Source organism: Schistocerca gregaria, chromosome 9, assembly GCF_023897955.1.
Source record: "Schistocerca gregaria isolate iqSchGreg1 chromosome 9, iqSchGreg1.2, whole genome shotgun sequence".
Classification (NCBI taxonomy): domain Eukaryota; kingdom Metazoa; phylum Arthropoda; class Insecta; order Orthoptera; family Acrididae; genus Schistocerca; species Schistocerca gregaria.
In genome coordinates this window covers 115,792,641-115,812,982 of record NC_064928.1, presented here as the reverse complement: position 1 = coordinate 115,812,982, position 20,342 = coordinate 115,792,641, and the positions used below count along the sequence as shown (strand labels likewise).

General features: G+C 39.3%; 1 protein-coding gene across 5 annotated transcripts in view; it reads left to right on the top strand.

Annotated features, from left to right (window-relative positions):
* LOC126291575 (BTB/POZ domain-containing protein 17) overlaps nucleotides 1-20,342 on the top strand; it is a 127,875-nt gene that overhangs the window by 55,129 nt on the left and 52,404 nt on the right. For all 5 annotated transcript variants that reach the window (XM_049985109.1, XM_049985106.1, XM_049985107.1 and 2 more), the window contains 2 exons: nucleotides 2,477-2,596; nucleotides 15,790-15,926. In XM_049985109.1, the coding sequence (XP_049841066.1) occupies nucleotides 2,477-2,596; nucleotides 15,790-15,926 (257 nt within the window). The remainder of the gene's footprint in view (nucleotides 1-2,476; nucleotides 2,597-15,789; nucleotides 15,927-20,342) is intronic.

Genomic DNA, 20,342 nt, shown 5'->3' with positions numbered 1-20,342 from the left:
GGGTGAAGCGAATAGGAGGGAACATGTTGAGGTTGTGAAGGAATGAGGAAGATGTCTCGACCCAGAGTCCAGAGTATGAATATGTCATCAATGAAACTGAAACTGAACCAGACCGACTTTGTGGTTTTGGGAGGCTTGAAGGTTTCCTCTAGATAGCCAATTGACATGTTGGCATAGGAGTGTGCCTACAGGTGTGCAGGGCTGTGCTACAGATTTGTTTGTATACCTTCCCTTCAAAGAGTAGTAATTTTGTATTAGAATACAATTAGTAAGGTGTATGAGGAATGAGGTAGAGAGTTTGGAGTTTCTAGGATGTTGGGGGTAGTAGTGCTCAATAGGTGCAAGACCGTGGCCACGAGGTATGTCTGTGTAAAGGAAGTGGTGTAAATAGTTACTAGTAGGGATCCAGGAGGTTTAGGGGGTGCGGATGGCGGAGAGTAGGTGGAGGAAGTGGTTGGTATCTTTGGTGTGAGAGCTCATCTGGAATCATCACTCCACTACCAGTTTTTCTCAACTACACGGATAGGAGTTATGTTATCAACACATTCTCATGTAACCATCCCAGTGTCAACTTATGGTAAACTACTCTCTCAATATGCCTCCAGTTAACAGTGTCTGCCTTCTGTCGTATCAGTGCCTCTCAATTCTCCTTACCCTCATTGTGTGCCACTTGTTACCAATGCACTCACCAGACTTTTCCCCTCCTCAGTGTTTCTCTTTGTCTACTTGGCGACCTCCTCTCACCCCACCCACCCTCTTTTCTTCCACCTAGTCTCCCAGTGCTACACCTTGCAGCCTTGTCCTGCCATCATCTAGTCCCTGTGTGCTCTTCCAGAGAGCACTGACTTTTCTACCCCAAAGCCTATGCTGCTATCCCTTCCCCACCCAACTATGAATTTCTGCTTCCATTCGGCTACACAGTTGGATTCTTGCCAGAGAATGCAGTCATGTGGGCATAAGGTGTGTGTGTGTGTGTGTGTGTGTGTGTGTGTGTGTGTGTGTGTGTGTGTGTGTGTTTTTTCCTATCTGCAGAAGGCATTGACTGAAAGCTCAAATGCATAACAGTCTTTTCATTGTACCTGTCTGCAGCTCATCGTGTCATCTTTACGGTGAGTAGCAATGTAATGTTTTCATAATTTACATCAAAAGCTATTCAAGTTAACTTAAGTCATAATTACTAATCATACACCATCTTCCCCAGACATTATGAGACTGATTTTTTCCTGGTGTATAAGCAATGTTTGTGAAATAACTATGGTGGCAGCTTGAACTGACAATTGTAAGCAGCAGATGTGCATTCAACCAGCCAGTTGTGAGTGGGCAGTGTTATGTAGTGCACATGTGGACATAGTATGTCAACATTGTTATGTCGCAGCATCTCTGAATCGTGTGTTAAAGACATTGTCCAGAATGTTTTGATAAAGAGAAAAGTGTGTGTAAAGTCTGACCATCATCAAAGAAGGACTTTTCTGACAGCTTCAGGTGGTTGCATGAACATTTGTGCACATTGTACTCAGGTGGGGGGAGACTGGGTACAACATCTGAAGCTTAAAACCACCATCTTAACTTTTTTGTCAATGTTACTAGGGCAGCAAAAATTATGAGTCATAATCTATAATTAAAAAAAAAAAATTGTGACTACCAACCACTTAGGCTATAGGTGAGTGATGTGCAGTGTACAATATGTATAACAGTGCATAGAGGTTGCTAGCTTTTGAGCACAACTCTATTTCTAGTTTAAGTATAGTATCTCCCACATCCAAGCATACAGACAATTATAAATAGCCTTCATAGGTTTGCCGCCGGATGACATTGTCTAAATTTAACAATATTTCCTCAGAGTAACTGTCAGACATTTTCAAGTGGTTCAACCTCACTGGTGGCTAGGTGCGACTGACAGTATCCGCACGTTGATGCCCTGTATATAGAACACGCGTGCAAAGAATGCGAAGGCGATGAAATTGCGCATGCACTATGATTTGCAGATGGCATCATACGAAAATGCCCCATGCCAAAATTCTTGGTGAAAATTCCACAATATTTCTTCAGGGCAACTGTCCAGCATCTTCAGGTGGTTAACGTGTCGCACCTAGCAACCAGCAAGGTTGAACCACCTGAAGGCAGATGCTCCAAGAAAATATTGTGGTATTTGCACATCATCATCCGACGGCAAACGTGGAGACTATTTATAACAAATTTGCCATGAAAGCTTGAAAAGTCACACACGGCAATTGGTCAGCAAATATCACAACCCCAGCCAGATATCAGCTAGCTATGGCTTGGTGGTTACCTTTCCTCGTGTTTGTTCGTTGATTCCAAGTTGTAAAGTGAATGCTCTCCTTCCTCCCCCCCTCCCCCCTCCCCACCCACCTACCACACTTCGACTCGCCTCACCTCACCTCACTCCTCACCTCTTCGTTGTGATTACATTATTGAGATAGTATTGTTTATAAGTAACTGTGTATGCCTGTTTCAGGATCTGGTTGGACTGTGCACCAGTTATATGTGCACTCACACAGCACTTGCCGCAACGAACAATCATCTTGTCTCTTGGCTGCAGTATGCCCTGAATGTGGGTCACTATCGAGTTGCACAGGTACATTTGCTTTTTAGTCCATAATTGTGTCTGTTTCTATCTTTTCTTCTGTTAATGTTTAGTCTGCATCTCTTCTAAGGGCAGCCTACGTTACAAACTAGTTAATTACATTGGAAGGTGAATTCACTGGAGAAAACTGTGAAGTTACAGTTAGTGAGAGTGACTTGCCAGTGCTTCCTTCCAGGAAACTAATTTCCAGTTCCCAATACCATCATCAGTTACATTAAAAGTAGAATACAAAACTATTTCCTTCTCGATGGAGAAAAGAGGGTTGGATTTGAGGAGGAGAGGCAGGTCACTCACAAGAGGTTTTTGAAACCACTTGTACAGTGGTGCAAAGTAGGTTAGGGTCCCAGGTACCACACTCTTTTCCAATTGACCTTGGTGGGCCCTCATTTGTGAGTAATGACAGAAGATAAGTTCTCATAGTCCACTAGATGGCATGGTTTTTCAAAATGGTGTCACAGACGAGTATAAAATACCGAGCGATTGTGCTTAATGTTGTGGATTTTTAGTTTAGTTGGGGGATAGTCTTCCCCGAAATGAGTGTGATCATTATTTAATTCAGTTGATTGTTTTTATCTACTTTTTTATATTCAGTTTCTTTAATCATCATATTAACTATTAATTGGATCTCATTTTTTCTTTCTTTTATTCTTTTTTCATTTGGAATTTTTGTCTATGTGATTTTAATTTTTTTTAAATACACCTTAGTAGTTTCAGCTTTTTTACTAGTGCACATCTGTACCAGTCAAGGTATCAGCTGATTCAGTTTTTGACACACATTGGAGAGTGTAGCCACTGTGGCGCAAATGGTCTCAAAATTGCACAATGAAGACAACCTTTGAGTGGGCAGGGACTGTTAAGTCTCCAGGCCAGTCACGAGAAGATAACACTTGAAATCCACACAGTGTATTTCTAAGTGGAAATGACACTGTCTTATTTGGAACCAGGTGGGAAGATCTGGAAGAATTACTGAACACTACTATTGAAGAGAGCAATGTCTTGGGTCTATGTTTAAACATCAGTGAGGCAAAATTGGTGGTTGTCAGCACAAGGAGATATGAAATTGGGTACTCTTTACTCGGTAATGATAGGTCTTAAGAGTGCCAAAATATATGTATTTTGGTTGTCAAATCAATGAAAGTTAGCAAATATTACAGTTCGCACTCAACTACTTTGTTGCTACATGGTCGGTATCCTAATTGTGGAGTAGATTCAAATGGCTCTAAGCACTATGGGACTTATGATCTCAAGTCATCAGTCCCCTAGACTTAGAACTACTTAAACCTAACTAACCTAAGGACATCACACACATCCATGCCCGAGGCAGGATTCGAACCTGCGACCATAGCAGCAGCGCGGTTCCAGACTGAAGTGCCTAGAACCGCTCAGCCACCGCAGCCAGCCAGTTGTGGAGTAGAGTCGTGAACACTTTCTGCAGTGTAGGGTAAGAAACTGGAGGCAGTTGAAATGTGAGTGTAAGAACGGATACTGTGACAGATAGTCACAAATGTAGCATATTGCAGGGTATGAACAATTATTTAAAAATTCTCCATACAATTGAAAGAAGAAAACTCAAATTTTTTGGACATTTAATGTGCAAACAACAAATACAACCTATTGAAACAAATAACTTCGAGGAAATATTCATGGCAGACATGGTCCGGAACATAGAAGTTATCCTGTCTAAAGAACTTAAGCCTGTGGTTTGGATCGAGCACAGAACCACTGTCGATTGTGCTGCCAATCGCCAATGTCTTGGAGGACGAGGCACTTAAAGAGGAAGACAGTAATATTTAAATATTTGAAAATAATGATCTATTGGTAAAAAAAAGAGACAAAATAATGTATTTAATTGGCTGTGCAGTGGTGTCAAAAACTTAATAGATGGACATTATATTGAAGATAATCATTATACTGTCATTTAAAACATAAATTCTTTTCGCACTGTGGACATAATGAAAATAATAAAGATGAAGATTTTATAAATAAAATCTGAGCAAGGTAAGTAATACTATTAACTATTACAATAACAAGAAAAAAATATAAAATGATGAAAATGGAGAAATGGAATTGATGTATGAACATAAAAGTAATTAAAACCACATGGGCAGAGATTCCGGATGAAAAAAGAATAAAAGGAAGAAAAAGATGAGAGCAAGTAAAAATCTAATACAGCGATGAATATGGTGCAGCCAAGGTTTAGAAATGGATATAATGATGTTTAAAACAGTTAATTGAATGAAAAGAGCCAAAGCAGCCATTTCAGTAAGTATGTAAAAAAAATAGATGGCAGCCCATATCCTTCAGCGTATCATCAGATAACTTAATCCTTAGGTAAAAATCTTGAATGCTCGGAGCTCCGCACCTCCCGGATGTTCATTGAAAGACATCTTCTACAGAACACAAGCTTCAATTACACACTTCTATAGCAGTACACACTTATCAGTTAATACGACAGGATCTGAAATAGGTCCTATAACATAGTACACAGTTTTTCATGAATGTCAAGTTTTTGGCATTGACAGGTCTTGATACTATTTGACATAACTGTTGTATAAAATAAACATAAAATTTGACTGCAATAACACCATGACAAACTGCATAGTATGTTATAAGACATATTTCAGATCTTGTTGTGTTAACTGACAAGCATGTAATGGCTATAGACGTGTATAATTGCAGCTCATGGTGTGTAGAAGCAGTCTTTTAATATTAGTCCTTAGGCTACTGTGCCACTTCAAGTATTGGCATTAATATCAGAGCAGTAGTGGGTCACGAGAAATATGGTATTGTCGATTACTCACAAACTAGGCCCCACCAGGGTGTCTGCATGCAGCAAGGTCTGATATCTGGGTCCATAACCTACACTATCATATAGGTAGGTTCAAAAAGTTGAAAAAGTCAGTCTCATCCCTGGAGCCCTCTCCTTCTTCGGCCTCATGTTTAGATTAACTCAACTGTTAAGAGGATGAGGGAAGTCGGGGACTTAGATGGAGGGGCAAGCAGAGACAGCTGAGAGTGCGTGAGATCAGACACAGGAAAGATCCAAAGATGATGGGGCAAAGTGGGGAGAAAGATAGATTGAAGGGAAAAGGAAAGCATTTTTTCATCTTTTAATGTCTCTGTCGGCAGTACTGGATTTGCCCCATGATGTAAGTATAGGCGAGCTATTTGTCTCCTAATATGGGTTGATAATTTTGTGTGGGAAACTTCAAAAGTCTGGCATTCTGAGAGAAATTAAATTCACACTTCATAACTATTGAAACACACAGTTTGTCAACAGAAAGTAATATTACGATTTGCACTTGAAATTGCTTTGGAAACAATTGGCAGGGGAGTCACAAAATGAAAGGTGAAAAAGGTATTTAATTGTTGTAATCCATTTTGCTAACTCTGTCAGACTCATTAACCTCAGGAATCTTCATAATGGTCGTGTGTTCTCGGACTCCATCCTGGTGCATGATTTTGAGCACGATCTAGTGTTAATATGTGCATCAGAATGTCACACATAATTGTGATTAGATTTTCATACAAAAAGAAAGATGGATTTTGTAATTATACAGAAAAAATGGATCTGTATTTGGACACATGTTTTTTGTAGGTCAGCATTAAATATGCAAGCTTCACTTCTTTTTTACTAATTTCATTGTAAAGCAGCACTTGCTAATTTTCTAGGGGTATCATATCGAGTCAGCAGTGCCCATAGTGTGAAGAATGTACAGTTCTGAATGTAATGTTACCTTTGCTATCAAAGTCTGTTGATACTAAACTCCAGAAATGATAAAACATCAAATCTCCAATGTTGCTGGGGCTGGAAAGAGATCCTCCAAGAACAGGACCAACAACGACTGAAGAGAATTGTTCAACATGACAGAAGTACAGCCCTTCCGGAAATTGCATTGCTGCAGATTTCAGTGCTGGGCCATCAACAAGTGTCAACGTGCGAACTATTCAATGAAACATCATCTATATGAGCTTTCGGAGCTAAAGGTTCAGTCATGTACCAGTGATGAATGCTCAACACGTAGCTTTATGCCTCGCCTGGGCCCATCAACACCGACATTGGACTGTTGATGACTGGAAACATGTTGCCTGGTCAGACAAGTCATGTTTCAAATTTTATCGAACAGATGGACGTGTACAGGTATGGAGACAACCTCATGAATCCATGGACCCTGCATGGCAGCAGTGGACTGTTCAAGCTGATGGAGGCTCTGTAATGGTCTGGGGTGTGAGCAGAATGAGTGGTATGGGACCCCTGATACGTCTAGATACGACTCTGATAGGCAACACGCACATAAGCACCCTGTCTGATCACCTGCATCCATTCATATCCATTGTGCATTCTTATGACTTCGCCAATTCCAGGAGGACAATGTGATATCTTACATGTCCAGAATTGCTACAGAATGACTCCAGGAACACAACACTTCCACTGGCTACCAAACTCCTCAGAAATGAACATTATTGAGCATATCTGGGATACCTTACAATGTGCATTTCAGAAGAGAGATGTCCACCCCCTTGTACTCTTACGGATTTATTGGTAGCCCTCCATCACTACTTCAGACATTAGTCGAGTCCATGCCACATTGTGTAGGAACACTTCTGCGTGATCACAGGGCCCCTACAAGATATTAGGCAGGTGTACCAGTTTCTTTGGCTCTTGTATTTTCCCCTAGTTAAAGTGTTATTCTTCACATCAATAAATATCGTACACTATGCACTTTCTAAACGTACCTCTGTTCTTCCTCAGGGTTCAAGCTGCCTCCTTGCCAAACTTCATTGAAATTGGTTCAGCACATTAGTCATGAAAATGTAACAGGCAGTTACTTTTGCATTCATAATATTAGTATGGATAAAACTTTCAACTATTTGACTGCAAAAACACCTTGTACATTCATCTAGTATTTTTGGAGAAGCACGTTCAAACCTACAGACATGACAGTTTTACAGATTTATTTGCTTCTTTGTGGAAAAATATTGCATCAGCATAACTGGTGGTACTTAATAATGACTTGGCCTATCATTGTGAGCACCAGTATTAGAAGTGGTGCTTACAGACTGGCCCTTTTCAATTTCCGTTGTATGAACCTATCAAGATTTCTAAATATTGTTGAGTACAGAACATTTCTTGTAATTTACTAAACCACCAGTAGATCAGTACATAGTGATAAGTCTTGCCTGGTTCTGTTCTCGCTGATATCACTTTTTGTAACTTGAGTTCTACATATATTGTCAAGCGAAATGTGAATTAACAAATAAGACACCTAGTATCAAAACCAGCCACATCACAAAATTTACAAATATGAGTTATCATTTTAGGGAAAAAATATATCATCAGAACATGCTTCAAAATTGGCCATGTCTTTGTGTTAAAAGAGTGGTGTATTCTTGGTCGTTCAGATGAGTGGGTGGAAGACATTGAATTCATAACTGTCCAGGTTAAAGGATGGGCAACAATCGCCAGGTCATAGCATTTGTGTTTCAGATCTTGTGTCGTTAGATTACTCAACAATGTTACCGCAGTAGTAGGCAAAATAAGTCCTTATAGCGTATATTGTTTGAAGTCATATTTCGTATGTACATTGGCAACACCAGTCTTCTGCACTAATTTCAACATTGCAGGCTTCTTACAATAACTGGTGCAAAAGTTATCCTATTTCCTGTGTGCTTTTATTTTTTCATTATTGTGTAGTGTAACATGAAATGCCCGATATAATATAAATGAGAGAAAATTGAAGACTTAAAGCAACAATATCTATCAGTATGTGCGAACAGTATCTATCATAACAATGATTTGATTAACATACTATATTATTTGCAGATCATTTTCGTTTTGTAGTGTTAAAGATCTAAGTGAACAACAAACTTTTAGTGAGAGAAATCATAATTTTTCTCATCAGCTTTCATATGTTCTTCTTGATATGTTATCCAGTTCTGTTGAAATGCCTCTTTTATTGCTATAATGAAAAGTAATTGCAATGTCTCCATATTTTCATTTAATTGCTTTTTTTAGAAGATTTTGGAATTTAAAAAGTGTAAAGTCTTATGAATAAAAAGTAAAATTATATAAAATTGCACCAAAAACAGCAAAATCAAAACTTAAATTAACAAAGAAATCGGTTCATTTTAAAGCAGATTTCACAAAACAATGGAGTTTTAATATTAAGTCATTAAGGATGTAGCTATGAAAGAAAAACTACATCTACATCTACATCTTCATCCATACTGCGCAAGCCACCTGACGATGTGTGGCGGAGGGTACCCTGAGTACCTCTATCGGTTCTCCCTTCTATTCCAGTGTCGTATTGTTTGTGGTAAGAAGGATTGTTGGTATGCTTCTGTGTGGGCTCTAATCTCGGTGATTTTATCCTCGTGGTCTCTTCGCGAGATATACGTAGGAGGGAGCAATATACTGCTTGACTCTTCGGTGAAGGTATGTTCTCGAAACTTTAACAAAAGCCCGTACCTAGCTACTGAGCGTCTCTCCTGCAGAGTCTTCCACTGGAGTTTATCTATCATCTCCGTAACGCTTTCGCGATTACTAAATGATCCTGTAACGAAGCGCGCTGCTCTCCGTTGGATCTTCTCTATCTCTTCTATCAACCCTATCTGGTACGGATCCCACACTGTTGAGCAGTATTCAAGCAGTGGGCGAACAAGCGTACTGTAACGTTTGTGATCATAGTTGTTTTGTCTGTAGAGGTGTTTCATACTATACGAGGTCTGTTCAAAAAATTCTGGAACTTCGTCCACAAAATTTTTCAGCACATACCTTTTATTTATTGTGCGTGTTCTCCTCTGAAATACTCTCCTTCACAATACATACACTGCTCCCAATGCCATTACCACTTCCGAATGCAGTCTTGGTAGGTCCCTTGCTGGACCACGCAAAGCACTGTCTGCGAATTTTCTTTTATCTTATCTCATCTCGTGTTGTTGACCTTCATCCTTTTAAAGGGGTTGTCAACTTTGGAAATTAAAGTAAGTCCTTAGGTGCCAGGTCTGGAAAATAAGGAGGATGAGGCAGCACAGTGATTTCATTTTTTATGCAATAGTCACGCACCAACAGGTTTGAAAATGTGGCTGCATTATTGTGATGCAAGAGCCATGAATTGTTTCACTCACATTTCAAGCTGTTTCTTTCTCAGGATTTCACAACATGATCCAACTGAAATTTTACATTCTTCCGCAATCTCTTTAACAGTCTGTCTTCGATTGGCATGCACCATTTCATCGACATTCCTGACATGAGCGTCGTTGGTAGATGTTGAACAGTGTCTTGAATGAGTGTCACCTTTAATGCCCATCCTACCATTTTAAACTGTGTTAACATCCGTAACACCGAGTAGGCTTAAGCACTTATCACCTTAGGTTTCCAGCACCATTTGATGTGTCTCTGTAAAAATTTTCTTGGGAGTAATGCAAAATTTAATGAAGATGTGTTGCACCTCTAACTGTGCCATCTTGAAATTCACAAACCGTGCGAGACATCATCATACTCAATACAGCACTGAACAGTAACTAACAGACGAACAACTGTGAAACTTCCAACAGTTACACATTAAACACAGATGTGTGCATGGATGTCGCACACCATTGGGAATTTTTTGAACAGGCCTTGCACACCTTAAATAGTGAATCATAATTTTTTTAAATAAAAATGTCATTTTATTTTCAGTTATTAATCACAAAAAATGCAAGTATTCATGATAAATTCAACTTTACCACAAAAAATAAATTAGAAAATAAAGATATATTAAAAACAAAGATTCCAAGACTTACCAAGCGGGAAAGCGCCAGTAGATAGGCACAATAAATAAAACACACAAACACACACACAGAATTTCTAGCTTTCGCAACCGACGGTTGCTTCTTTAGGAAAGAGGGAAGGAGAGGGAAAGAAGAAAGGATGCGGGTTTTAAGGGAGAGGGTAAGGAGTCATTCCAATCCCAGGAGCGGAAAGACTTACCTTAGGGGGAAAAAAGGACAGGTGTACACTCGCGCGCGCACACACACACATATCCATCCGCACATACACAGACACAAGTAGACATTAGAAAATAAAGATGTTCACATTTTGTTTGCAAAGAGGGCAATGCAAAAAGGCAAGGTATTGAAAATTAAAATATTTCACAACATGCTCTTATTTTCAGTGCAGAAAAGTCATCATCCATCCCTGCCCAAAATTCAAAAAGTGATATATTCCAAAATTGTATTTTGATTTGACTAATTGTTGAGGGTGTTGGAACAAGGGGTGGAGGAAAATTATGATTGAAAATTGGGTTGCAAATACTGAATGATTGAGAAATACTGTATTAGATGATATCAGCCGTAATCAAATATTTTTACTTACCACAGCTTCTCATGCCCATACCCACCCCTATTGTCCCTTTCATAATGATTGAACCCTGACTTTGATCTCTCACTCTGATCATATTGCTTATGAACAATATGATAAACCTTGCCGGAACCGTGGAAATGTCTACTTTTATCTAGTGTATGATGTTACATCTAAGTTGAAAGGCGGGCGACATATGTGGTAATTTTGAAGAGAAATTGTGCTTTTTCTAGCAATTTCAAGAATCCATAAGAATCGGACCAAAATTAGGAGAAAAATTTCCTTTGCGCAGTTTAAATACACAACCTTGTTCTATTTACAGGCTGGTTTTTGTTGTATTCTGATTACTCACTTCATCACTATAATGTCAAATGCAAGATGCTGTGGTTGAGCTTACTGTTGGAGCTGTTGTGATGGTACTCCTCGTGTTTGTTAGTTAAGAGTTTTTTAAGCAATAGTGTTAGTAGCTGTGATATGTGCGAATCTGTGGTGGAAGGCAGTTTTCACACCACCATTGCAATGCCCAATAAGCGCCTGTTCATCAGCAAAGAATGGTAACTTGGTTGTCGCATTTCAATACAGCATACAGTATTGCCATGTTCAGTTTTTGTTGTGAGTGGAGCGAAATAATACGGGAAATAGCAAATAAATGTTTGATATGCAAGTAGCTCACAATAAATGAGCATTTGTATAGCACTTTCCAACAGTAAATGGAAAAATCGATCATCTCAAATAAATTTTGCAGTAAAGAATGATGACTGAAATGAAACCTACCTTAATAGCTTTCGCTGCTGGCTGAGGTATCGCTTTTCCTATTTCAGTTGTCTGCTTGGATCAACAGTGGTTCTATTGCTATCTCAATACTTTGGGCTCTATGTGCATAACTGTTGTCAAATTTGTATACATGACTCACTGAGTTTCTCCAGAGACTTTGGGGAACACTTTCCAGAGCACAGTAACACAACTGTGAAGTATCATTTATTTTAAAATTCTTCTTCTCCTTTGTTACCTTGTTCTTAACAAATGCCCAAATAAATTCAGTGGTGTTCAAATGGCAATGCACTACAGGCAGCCGCACATGTTTAATTTCATCATCCACTGATCGCAGTATACTTTCCAAAAGGTATTCCTGCACCCTGAATTGCGGTCGCACTTATTCCACTAGGCCAGCTTCAGTATATTCCTCATATGATGGAGGTTGGAAGCTCTGCATTATTGCTTTCCAGCCATTCAATAATATAATTGTTTCTCCACTTTGTAGATGGCTTTCGTGATGTTGGATTCATCGTGTGACATGGAGCCTGATCTAAAACAGATCTGTTTGGTAATTTTCAGAGAACTCTCCTAAACCACTATTTGGTAGTGTCTGGCATTCATTTCAGAATGATGATCTGCACCTCCCTTTTTCACAGTAAAACATAAACCAGCATTTTCCACAAACCCATTTTCATTCCCAGTGTGTCAGAATCAGACAATGTTTGAATTCCTCCTTTCCTGCCATTCCACTCTTTAACACTTCCTCTGTGATTACCTTATACGTTTTCTGATTCATAAGACATATTTTGTTCTTGCACACCAACAAACCTCGTTGAATGATTTGCATCATGCAAAAGCTCATCAGTTTAATAAATAATCCATCCAGTGTTGCGCAAATGTTTTATTTCCCCACAAGCACTCATCTATTTTTCCTGCTACTTGGTTATTTTCCATCAGCATAGGTTTTTTGTTGAACTTTTTGTGTCTGCAGTCCAATTTTCGAATAGCACGCCAAAGGGTTGTTTCACTCAATCTGGAAAATCTTCCATGTCGGTCTCTTAACTTTTCCAGTAAAGCTGCCACTGTTGGAAACCGTTTTTCAACGTGGAAGTCATGGATTTTTCTTCTATGACTCCCTTGTAAACTCATCTAATACAGACGTCTGTCACCTACCAAAACTCGTTTTGTTATACAAGACAAGAAGTTTGTCTGTATTCTCTCAGAATTCACTTCACTGTACTTTCACTAATATCGAGACATTCAGAAATTCTCTTCACTCGCTGTGATACAGAACTGCTTGCGTGCTTATCATAGACTTTTTACAAATTCATAAATGATGCATGGTTTCACAGAAAAAATAAATTAATTAAAGATTCAATATTAGTAATCTTCCTGAATTTATCAGCATAAAAACATAACAGCTGTGTAAGGCAACAACAGAGCTTGCATTTACACATTTTGTCCTGTTAATAAGTATCACCATTCGGCAAATTGCAGCAATCTATGCCTATCTTTGCTAGGACAAAACAACAATTGGAAAGTAACAACACATCATCTGGAAGTTGAGTAGTGTGTGGTCGTATCTTTAAACTGTACAAAGAAAATTTTTCTCCTAACTGCGGTCAGACTTCTATAACTCCTCAAATTTGACACTCACCAAGAAATGATAGAAAAAGTACATTTTCTCTTAAATATTAAACATATGCCACCATCTTTTCAACTAAAATGTAATAGTCATACACCAAATAAAAGTAGACATTTCCATTTTCCAGCAAGGTATAACACGTGGATATTCGTCATGCTCTATGACCAGAACATGAGCCTGTGCATGAATGGATAATAGGGGTTGTTTGTAGGGGTATATTGCCCACATAGTATTTTTATAAAAATAATATATATAATAGTCATGTATATGGAAAATTTTGTTGAAATTGCTGCAGACATTCCTGAGGTATGCTTCTATGCCAGCCCCAACAGCTTATAAGGCAAGCAGTTCTTACTCACAGTGTTCTTCTTTCCAGATAGTAGATAAGTGTACAAAGCTCAGTCAAAATTGATCCAATAGGCGCAATAGACCGTACATTCATTTTTATAATATGCACTGTTCAAAAGAATTAGGGGAACACGTATCGGCATCCAGTTTATTAAATCCTTTTCATACAGGCAACCGTTGTCCGGAGAGGCCGAGCAGTTCTAGGCGCTACAGTCTGGAACCACGCGATTGCTACGGTTGCAGGTTCAAATCCTTCCTCAGGCATGGATGTGTGTGATGTCCTTAGGTTAGTTAGGTTTAAGTAGTTCTAAGTTCTAGGGGACTGATGACCTTAGAAGTTAAGTCCCATAGTGCTCAGAGCCATACAGGCAATACCTCTGGTTATATTACATGGCTTTAGATCTTCACTTTCAGTGTAGGCAAAAATTAAAATCATTCACCATCTGTTGGATGTGTTATGTGGTTACTGTGTTGTTACAGTGTCACGTGACCTTTCAGAAGGAAGTGAATACCTGTGTCCTAGTGTTTTCTTGTGAGGTACACAGGTGTCAGTTGTTATTTGTGGATGTTGTGTTTGACCAAGCTCATAGATTGTGACATCTTAATGTAGTGCAAGTTGCAAGGCGGTCTGTTTGATCCAAAAAGGATGGACTTCTGGTTGTGTTGCTGCAGATACCATTGCCTCTCCATGGGTCATCCATGGGTTGTGCCCACATTACAGAGAGACAGGTCAGTACACAAGGCAAGTTGGACAAGGTCGCCGACACATGACAATCCCACATGAAGACCGATATCTGGCCATCTCTGCTTTGTGGCATCGTCTGGTTATTGCCAGAGTGCTGCAAGATGGTCTCAGAATGGTCATTGGAGGCACTGTTTCCAATCAGATTTTAATGAACAAGTTACGAGAAAGGACTTTGGACTCCAGATACCGTGTTTGAGGAGCGTGCTTGACATATCATCTTGCAGCTCTACTTCAGTTCTGCCATTCCAGTGTCAACTGACAACTGCATCACTGGCAAAACATGTTATTCACACAAGAGTCCAGATATCCTCTGATGGAGGGCAATGGCCGTGTTTGTGTGTGGAGAACCACAGTAAGCCGTAACTGCCAAATGCTATTGAGGAAAGCAAAGATTTCCAGTGTTTTGTGATGTGGTGTGGAAGCATTATTGATGACAGCCCTACAGATCTCGCCATTGTCCATGGTCACCCTATCACAGGCAGTACATCAAACAGGTCCTGTTGGACCATATGGTGGCTGCTGTCCCTGAATTCCTTTTAATGCCAGATCCCGCGTGCCGAGCTTTGTCAGAGATGTCCTGCGAAGTGTGGACATTGAAGTAACGGAATGACCAATGGTGAGTCCGGACCTAAACCCCATCGTGCACATGTGAAACATGCTTGACAGACATGTTTGTGGTAGTCCTGCTCCAACACAGACTGTCCATGAGCTCTCATGGGCTCTAATTGAAGAATGGGAATGGATACCACCAGGCGACCTTCATAGACACATATGGAACATGCTGTATAGATATCAGACAGTGATAAATGCTCACGGAGGGCATCCACATTATTGAAGCTCTGAGAGTCCAGTGAAAAACATGTAGGATGATGGGATGGAGGATTGCTTCCACTTTGTTTTTGAAACCTGTTGAACTGGACATTTCAGTTCTTTTCATGTAAATGGTCGAGGATGTGATGGTGTTCATTGTGTCCCAGTGTTTTCTGGTGAGGTAATATACACAGGTAGCAGTTGTCATTTGTGGACATTGTATTCAAGCACACGCAGCGCGATGTCTTAATGCAGTGTGAGTTGAGGGTGGCCTGTTTAATCCACAAAGAATGAAAATATAGAGGTATAATTTGGTAACGTACCTCAATTATTGCTCAATGGGATATAGCAAAGCCGTGTTCGCCTATTTCTTTAGAGTAATGCATATGGATTATGATTCATTACTCATTCTTGAGCATGAAAATGCTGTTGCAGAAATTTTCTACAGTTATGTTGTCATTCTACATAATGTCTGAGAACCACTGAAGCAAGATTTTTAATGATTTCCAAATTAGCATATGATTTTCTTCTTTTTACAGATTTGTCAGAATTTTGTCAAGTGGAACATGGAACTTGTTGCTCGGTACTCTGACTTTGGCTCTTTTGAACCAGAAATCCTACAGCTTCTGCTGCAACAGAATGACATAGTAGCACATGATGAAATGGCAGTATACAAGTAAGATTTTAATTTAGATACAGTACCGTGATAAGTAGCTTAATGAATGGGAGCAGCCAGCAAGGCACAGATGTTGGGGCTGTGGACAGAAATATTTTTATACCTACCATAAATCAGAAGCTAGATTGCTCCCCCCCCCCCCTCTCTCTCTCTCTCTCTATCTATCTATCTATCTATCTATCTATCTCTATCTCTTTTACAAGCATCACAAGCTATGCAAGTTTCCAGGTCCAAGAGATCTACGTCCTTGAGGCCATTCTGTACGTACTTGGTTCATTTTCTTCTCTTCAGGGGATTGAAGCATTTATGTTAGTTTTCCCTATTCTGTTGTGTTATCATGAATCCTGCCAAATGTCTTTCTCAAAATTTTCCTTTCAAAGATTTTTTGTTTCAGTTTTTCTGATTGTGTTAAAATCCAAATCTCATGAACATATATTAGAAAAAATGTGATAAGAGTTTAATGTTTGTGGATTTTTTTAATTTCTTAAGATAAGTGTACTTTTTATTTTACTCAGAAATGCACGATTCCATGTATTTTATTTTTCTACATTATTTATTTGTTCTTTGATATTTTTGTATGTTGTTAAATTGTTTTCAGGGTAAGTAAACTGATACTCTTATTTGCGGCACTAGGCTAGTTTTCTGTCACTCAATTGAGCATAAAATTGTGTTGCTCCATGGTGGGTTTATTCCTTTTGTCCTTGAACAGTTTGTTTTAAAATATGGTGATGTAACATGAATTGTCTGAATATTTTGGCATACTAGGCAATAAAAAATAATAATCAATGCTTTCTTTGAAAATTCAATGAGGAAAACATTTGTAAAATCACGTGTGTCATGTATTATTTCATGTGGATTGTCTTCTGATTTACTACAACATACTTGATGTCATGAGAAACAGTAATGAATAAAAGCTTGTTCTTATTTTACTTTTATCTGGTAGAAATGCTAGCAAAATGTCGTGGAGCTTGCGCCTCATATTTTATGGTTTAAAAATGGAATAATAACTATTGAAATACGAAGAATTGGTGCAGACTATTTCACTTTTTGTGTAAAAAGACAGTCTTTTTCCACTTGCACAACATAGGTTGTGGGTGCATTTTATGCACTTTTAGTTCTTCTGTTGCAGTGCTCATATTGACTTATTCATGGTGGCAAAATATGAGTCACTTTGGACCAGTGATCATATCCATTTTATCACTTGTCCAGACTTGATTTTTGCAATTTTGTATATTTTGTCCCTTTTTGAGGTGACTAGCTCATTTTCTAACAGTGCCTCATGCTCTTTTGTTGTCTTTGTGTGGAATGAGACAAAAGAGCTTCTGACAGAGACATCCAAAATTTAGGAAGATCCATAATGCACTATTTCACAATGTGCTTTTAACACCATAGAAACCAGCAGTTGACAAATGAAATGCCTACATACTTCAGTAAACACTGGTGAAAAACCTCTCAAATCATATCCCTCTAACAGAGAATGAATCTGATCTTCTATTATACCTGCATACAACACAACTCCTCCCCCCATGAACCATGGACCTTGCCATTGGTGGGGAGGCTTGCGTGCCTCAGCGATACAGAGAGCCATACCGTAGGTGCAACCACAACGGAGGGGTATCTGTTGAGAGGCCAGACAAACGCGTGGTTCCTGAGGAGGGGCAGCAGCCTTTTCAGTAGTTGCAGGGGCAACAGTCTGGATGATTGACTGATCTGGCCTTGTAACACTAACCAGAACAGCCTCGCTGTGCTGGTACTGCGAACGGTTGAAAGCAAGGGGAAACTACAGCCGTTATTATTCCCGAGGGCATGCAGCTTTACTGTATGGTTAATGATGATGGCGTCCTCTTGGGTAAAACATTCCGGAGGTAAAATAGTCCCCCATTCGGATCTCCGGGCGGAGACTACTCAAAAGGACGTCATTATCAGGAGAAAGAAAACTGGCGTTCTACGGATCGGAGCGTGGTATGTCAGATCCCTTAATCGGACAGGTAGGTTAGAAAATTTAAAAAGGGAAATGGATAGGTTAAAGTTAGATATAGTGGGAATTAGTGAAGTTCGGTGGCAGGAGGAACAAGACTTCTGGTCAGGCGAATACAGGGTTATAAATACAAAATCAAATAGGGGTAATGCTGGAGTCGGTTTAATAATGAATAAGAAAATAGGAGTACGGGTAAGCTACTACAAACAGCATAGTAAACGCATTATTGTGGCCAAGATAGACACGAAGTCCACGCCTACTACCGTAGTACAAGTTTATATGCCAACTAGCTCTGCAGATGACGAAGAAATTGAAGAAATGTATGATCAAATAAAAGAAATTATTCAGATAGTGAAGGTTGATGAAAATTTAATAGTCATGGGTGACTAGAATTCGGTAGTAGGGAAAGGGAGAGAAGGAAACATAGTAGGTGAATACGGACTGGGGCAAAGAAATGAAAGAGGAAGCCGTCTGGTCGAATTTTGCACAGAGCATAACTTAATCATAGCTAACACTTCGTTCGAGAATCATAAAAGATGGTTGTACACATGGAAGAATCCTGGAGATACTAAAAGGTATCAGATACATTATATAAAGGTAAGACAGAGATTTAGGAACCAGGTTTTAAATTGTAAGACATTTCCAGGGGCAGATGTGGACTCTGACCACAATCTATTGGTTATGAACTGTAGATTAGAACTGAAGAAACTGCAAAAAGGTGGGAACTTAAGGAGATGGGACCTGGATAAACTGACTAAACCAGAGGTTGTTCAGAGTTTCAGGGAGAGTGTAAGGGAACCAATGGCAGGAATGGGGGAAAGAAATACAGTAGAAGAAGAATGGGTAGCCTTGAGGGATGAAGTAGTGAAGGCAGCAGAGGATCAAGTAGGTAAAAAGATGAGGGCTAGTAGAAATCCATGGGTAACAGAAGAAATGTTGAATTTAATTGATGAAAGGAGAAAATATAAAAATGCAGTAAATGAAGCAGGCAAAAAGGAATACAAACATCTCAAAAATAAGATCGACAGGAAGTGCAAAATGGCTAAGCAGGGATGGCTAGAGGACAAATGTAAGGATGTAGAGGCTTATCTCACTAGCGGTAAGATAGACACTGCCTACAGGAAAATTAAAGAGACCTTTGGAGAAAAGAGAACCACTTGTATGAATATTAAGAGCTCAGATGGAAACCCAGTTCTAAGCAAAGAAGGGAAAGCAGGAAGGTGGAAGGAGTATATAGAGGGTCTATACAAGGGCAATGTACTTGAGGACAATATTATGGAAAGGGAAGAGGATGTAGATGAAGATGAAATGGGAGATGTGATACTTCGTGAAGAGTTTGACAGAGCACTGTAAGACCTAAGTCGAAACAAGGCCCCGGGAGTAGACAACATTCCATTAGAACTACAGACGGCCTTGGGAGAGCCAGTCCTGACAAAACTCTACCATCTGGTGAGCATGATGTATGAGACAGACGAAATACTTTCAGATTTCAAGAAGAATATAATAATTCCAATTCAAAGAAAGCAGGTATTGACAGATGTGAAAACTACCGAACTATCAGCTTAATAAGTCACAGCTGCAAAATACTAACGCGAATTCTTTACAGACGAATGGAAAAACTAGTAGAAGCCGACCTAGGGGAAGATCAGTTCGGATTCCATAGAAATATTGGTACACGTGAGGCGATACTGACCCTACGACTTATCTTAGAAGCTAGATTAACGAAATGCAAAGCTACGTTTCTAGCATTTGTAGACCTAGAGAAAGCTTTTTGACAATGTTGACTGGAACACCCTGTTTCAAATTCTGAAGGTGCCAGGGGTAAAATACAGGGAGCGAAAGGCTATTTACAATTTGCATAGAAACCAGGTGGCAGTTATAAGAATCGAGGGGCATGAAAGGGAAGCAGTGGTTGGGAAGGGAGTGAGACAGGGTTGTAGCCTCTCCCAGATGTTATTCGATCTGTATATTGAGCAAGCAGTGAAGGAAACAAAAGAAAAATTTGGAGTAGGAATTAAAATTCATGGAGAAGAAGTAAAAACTTTGAGGTTCGCCGATGACATTGTAATTCTGTCAGAGACAGCAAAGTACTTGGAAGAGCAGTTGAACGGAATGGATAGTGTCTTGAAAGGAGGATATAAGATGAACATCAACAAAATCAAAACGAGGATAATGGAATGTAGTCGAATTAAGTCGGGTGATGATGAGGGAATTAGATTAGGAAATGACACACTTAAAGTAGCAAAGGAGTTTTGCTATATGGGGAGCAAAATAACTGATGATGGTCGAAGTAGAGAGGATATAAAATGTAGACTAGCAATGGGAAGGAAAGGGTTTCTGAAGAAGAGAAATTTAACATCGAGTATAGATTTAAGTGTCAGGAAGTCGTTTCTGAAAGTATTTGTATGGAGTGTAGCCATGTATGGAAGTGAAACAAG